This window comes from Leptosomus discolor, chromosome 19 (genome assembly GCF_034619465.1).
Source record: "Leptosomus discolor isolate bLepDis1 chromosome 19, bLepDis1.hap2, whole genome shotgun sequence".
NCBI classification, from domain to species: domain Eukaryota; kingdom Metazoa; phylum Chordata; class Aves; order Leptosomiformes; family Leptosomidae; genus Leptosomus; species Leptosomus discolor.
In genome coordinates this window covers 8,683,578-8,688,641 of record NC_141409.1, presented here as the reverse complement: position 1 = coordinate 8,688,641, position 5,064 = coordinate 8,683,578, and the positions used below count along the sequence as shown (strand labels likewise).

General features: G+C 52.1%; 1 protein-coding gene across 3 annotated transcripts; it reads right to left on the bottom strand.

Moving 5' to 3' along the window:
• Positions 1–209: 209 nt before the first annotated feature.
• On the bottom strand, positions 210–4,847 carry EXOSC2 (exosome component 2). Of its 3 annotated transcripts, XM_086475681.1 has the most exons (9): positions 4,723–4,847; positions 4,535–4,636; positions 4,400–4,445; positions 3,882–3,971; positions 3,485–3,550; positions 3,267–3,335; positions 2,231–2,407; positions 1,918–2,046; positions 210–1,038 (listed from the first exon to the last, which is right to left on the bottom strand). In XM_086475681.1, the coding sequence occupies exons 1-9, from the start codon at positions 4,845–4,847 to the stop codon at positions 958–960; spliced, it is 885 nt and encodes a 294-aa protein (XP_086331807.1). In that variant the 3' UTR covers positions 210–957. The 3 variants fall into 3 exon arrangements, with proteins under 3 accessions (XP_086331807.1, XP_086331808.1, XP_086331809.1); XM_086475682.1 differs by lacking the exon at positions 3,267–3,335 and having other exon boundaries at positions 2,231–2,398; positions 4,723–4,835; XM_086475683.1 differs by lacking the exon at positions 3,882–3,971 and having other exon boundaries at positions 4,723–4,835.
• Positions 4,848–5,064: the final 217 nt, after the last annotated feature.

Sequence of the window (5,064 nt, the reverse complement as noted above, 5' to 3'; positions counted from 1 at the left end):
GAGGAACTCTGCACAGAAGATACGCTGAAGTGAAAGGCCAAGTCCTGCTTGAGTGGGATGAGGAGCAACAGCTAAAGAGGAGATAACAGGACACTGCAACCATTCCGAGCATCCTGGCACAAGGAAACTTGAGCCAACCGTAGCCCTCAAGCTAGACCAAATTCATTCTGGAGAAAACCAAGCTAACGCACACACTCCTGAATGACTGATCTGTTTCAGAAAATTTATTGAAATGCAAAATATTTAACAGAAAAACAACACCAGAGCCTCAGAGGAGGAGGAGCTCACCACATCAGGCATAAAAAAGGGACCAGCAGGATACACACAGACGGAGAAGGCACTGCTCGCCCATGGCTCCTGCCTCACGTAGACAGCCGCCTCATGCCACATCCAATCTCATACCCTCAAGACACAGAAGCCACGAAAAGCCAGAACCAAAATGTGGTTAGCAAGGGTGTGGATACTCCTGTCCTCTAAGACTTGTACCTGTGGTCTGCAGTCTCAAAGAGAAAAAGAAGAGCCCTCAGCCAGAGGACTGACTGGCAGATCTGTACCACAGTAAAAGGAAACTCAAAATCATTTAGAAATCCTTTGAGGAGAGAGAAACATCACAAAACACCTCCCTTCCTCTCTACCATTCTGCACAAAGTTGAGGAGCACTAGACACGGCAACAAGTGCTATGAGATATGTCCCACTTGCATCTGCATCTTCATAAAAGTCAGATATCAATTTTTCAGGCTGCTGCACTAAAAGGCTATTGTACTTAAGTACTATTTAGTACTATTGTACTAAGAGGGCTCAGGAGGTATCCTAGGACTTAAAATGAGGAATTTTGTGGTTTCCGAAGTGTGGAATGAATCTTGAGGACTAGAACACCGAAAAAAAAAAAAAAATAATACTGAGAATCCAGAGCTGCCACGATGGGACTTCAGATGACTTGCTTCTGGCCACGTGCCCTATCCCTCCAGATCCAGCAACCTCTGTCGGGTTTCCAGAACGATCTCCTCCATCACTTCTGGTTTGAGAATGTCCTTGATCTGGAGTGGAAAGAAGAGTAACATTGGCACCAAAAAGGAACTACTACTACTGCACACTGTGGGGACAAGGGTCCCTGGCACACAGCGATGAGCGGCGAGTTTAGGGGGTTGTGGTCAAACAAGACTATTGTGGCAGAGGGTCCAAGGCAAAGTGAACTTTGCCAGAGTTAGCAGCTCTTACAGAGACCATCAGAAATCAAAGGAGATGCTACTGACAACTCCTAATCTCTCCTGAAGGACACACACCAGAATTCGGGAAGGTGAGAGAATTATAGTTCAAAGAACAAAAGTATAGTTGGAAAGAACATCCCATCTAGCCGAGTGGGCTGCCACTGCGAATGAAAGCAGAAGACAATTCTGATCTTATTCGATTATGAGAAGAGCACGGCCAGTGACTGTGCTGGCAGAAATCGCAGAGAAAAGCTGTACAGCAAGAGGTCAAACTGAGGGAGCCTTCCAGCAGCGCAGGATGTGGATACAAACAGAAGACCAGTCTCTGTACCACAGACAACACTTGCTTTTTCACTGGTTCTTAAAGAGCACCGTGCCTTCACACAATCCCAAATTTAACACCGTTTTCACAGGGATCACAGAGGGTCCATAATCCCAGCAACAGATACACAACATCTATCAAAAAAATGGACCTAGTTTCTCTATAGGAATAGTTGGACATTGCCAGACACAGAACCCTTCAAACTGTGCCTAAAAACATGCAAGACAATTTGTTGGGGAGAAGCTCATGGTGTCACTTACTGCGGGATGTTTGGAAAGACGAAAGGAAGCCCCACCACCGAACTTACTGGCTTTGGCAGCAACTGACGCGGCCTTTCCATTCCCTCCCCGCAGTGTGGCATAAAGTAAACGCCACTGTGCCCGTACCTGATGAGGAAGGGATGCTTCATAGCAATACAGGATGCTGGTGTCAAAGAGCATCAACTTCTGAGTAACCAGAGCCACAATGCAGTTTCGGAGCCGTGAGATCACCTCCCGGTCAGACAAGGGAACCGGCTGAGGAAGGACAGAGGAAAAGAGATGAATACACAGGGAAGTAATGCAAGCCTGCTTTAATAAAAATTTTGCCATGAACTTAATATCAAATTTTAGAAGTCTCAGGGTATTCATGTGCCTCTGACTACGTTAGACTAAGAAAACATCACTGGGAGGAGAAGGTTCCTCTTCCCTGAACCCTCACCTCCAAGTTCGTGGTGAAGCCCCCTGCCTCTTCATCTTTCTGCTCTGGAGTTGGGTAGATCCAGATGAAACCATTGTTGCCGAGGATCACAGATGCACCACAGGGCAAGTCGTGGAAGTGAGTCTTCTGGCGTTTCACAAGCGAGGGCGAGACCTGAACAAGCACACCCTGGCCAAGCTGAAGAGGAGACCACAAGACTCAGCATGAGAGACCCGAACCACCGTGGAGAACATCAAGTCACTGACGTGCACTCCATTCCTGGTCTAGGAACCAGTCCATTTTAGCACCTTTTCCTGTGAAACAATGAATATAAAACCTGCCTGCCTCCGGGGGTGCTGGGAGGATTAGCTAATGCCTGTGCAGTCCTTTGAAGATGAAGAATAGTCTAAGTGCTTCGCACAAATGTTAATATCTTGATCGTAACCGCGCATCAACCATCCCTGCTGAAAAATGAGGAGTGAGAGGCCCAATTTAGCAGAACACTTTTCCTCTTAATCCAATCGCTGTCCTTCACCCTTTGTGCAATAAGCACACTTCGCTTTCATCTTTTAAGTGCTAATACCCTTGGTCTGGTAATCCCAAACTGCAGCCTACGCTCCGATGGCCCCTTGGCTTACTTCAATGCACAAAACCAGAGATAAATGCCAACTGTGTAAAGCCTAAAATAGAGCCCTGGAGAGAGAAACAAGTCATGGGGGCAATGGCCTGCAGAAAAGGAGTGATGAAGTTTGAGTCAGAAGCTTTTTCTCCCCGGGGTTTAATTGACAAGTCGGGGAAACAGGATTCGCAGGCTGTAATTGTGGACAGGGAGAGGAGCAGCAGCTCAGAGGGCAACGCAAGGGCACTCCCTCTGCTTTGGGGAAGCTGCTCGGTGCTCCCACATAGGAGCTAAGATTCTTCCTCACCTGCAGGAATGGGTTATAAAAACATCCTCCTCTACTCCAGAGCTTTTCTCGTTAAAAATCCCTCCAAAAGGCCTTACACAAGTCAATTGGAGCAGAACGAGGCCAAGACCGAGTGCTTCTGAACAACTTACCTTGCCGTATTTCAGACTCCGGGTGTGCAGTGATACAGCCCCATCCGAAAATACAGACTGGACCTCTGCCTGTCAGTGCCACTTAAGGAAACAAGGTCCCTAACGCCGCCCAGTGCCACCGGCGGAGAGCTCCCACCACCAGCCAGGCTAGCCGAGGTCTGGCTGCTTTCCCCACGCCCCTTGGCTCTTCTGTCTGAGTGCAGGCAGTGGAAGGATACACTGATGAGGTCCCCTTCCTGCAGATAGTCCCTCATTGCAAGCTCATCTTCCGCTGATCTCCTTCTCTGAAATGCACAATGCAAGAAAAGTCACGTGTAGCTCAGAATGAGGAAACATCAGTTAATACCTACGCTGCGGGGGGGCCTTAGGACACCACGCAAAACGCATCACCAAAGGAAAATGGGGCAGACTAGCACACCTTTAGATCACTGAAGGGTTTATGGCCAAATAACACTGAGAGTTAAAGGTATCAAGAGCACTACAGACCCACCCACAAAACCCAAGGCTACCCCTGTGCTAACTGTGGGACGGGCTCCAGAGCTTCCCAGGGCCTCTGCTTCTGCCGTGGAAGCAGAAGACAGGGCTCCGGCACTACTCTGCGTGGGCTACACTCACCAGTTCCCCCCCAGGTAAATTCATAGACGACAGCAACAGGACTGAATCCAGCCTGGAATTCGTTTCCACTTTCCACCGCTTCTGCTGAACCTGGAGTAGAAACATAATCTGTCGATATACACTCAAAAACTGAACAGAAGCTCTTCAGCGGAGCAGGAGGTCCCGCAGCCAGCCGAGCCTGCAGGAGATGACAGCTCTGCCGACTGCTTCCAGCTTCATCGTTGTTGATGCTCCATCCCTGGCAGCGTTCAAGACCAGGCTGGATGGAGCCTTGAGCAACCTGGTCTAGTGGGAGGTGCCCCTGCCATGGCAGGGAGGGTTGGAACTGGATGATCTTTGAGGTCCCTCCCAACCCAACCCATCCTGTGATGCTGTGAGAACCCCCACGCTCGCAGTGCCTCTGTGCAGGGACACTAAAGTGCTTTTAGGAACGTCAGAAGCGCTCAGGATCGGACCGAGACACGCCACAGCAGGCCACCCTCCTCCTCCGCGGCCCATCAGCAAAAACTGAGCTTTACCTCCGTAATCCTCCCGACCACGATATCGCCGACTTCGCCGTTGTACCTGGGGGCAGGACAGAGAGAGCGGCCCCGTCAAACGCCTCCTCCTCCCCACAAAAAGGCCCAGCAGCGGCCTCCCTCAGCCACGCTCACCTGGTCTTCAGCGCCTTGACGCACACCAGCTTGTTCACCCTCTCCACGGCGCCGGCCACCGAGGCGATCAGCTTCTCCTCGTCCACGTAGGTGCCGTGGCCCCTGCGGAGAGAGCGGCCGCCTGAGGGGAGCCCGAGGCCGGCCGGCCCGCGCCCCCCCCGCCGCCTCCCCTCCGCCGCTGCCCCCACCTCATGTAGCCCGTGTCCGTGGTGATCGTGTCCCCCGGCGCCACCAGGTGCTTCTCGGCGCCCCGGGGAGCGCTCGGTCCCACCGTCTTGCGGGCCACCGGCAGCCGCATGGTGACCGCCGCCATCTTGAGTGCGGGCGGCGCAGCGCTGGCGACCCCCACCCAGACGCGCCTTCCGCCCGCCATGTTAGCTGCTGGCGCGACCGGGCCTGTGGCGCAGGCGCCGCCATCTTGAGTGAGGGCGGCGGTGAAGTTTCCGGGCGGCCATTTTGGTTCCTGGCAGCAAAGGGAGTCGTGGGCTTCGCTGCGTTGGGAACCAAAGCGAGAGAGAGGCCATGTTTAG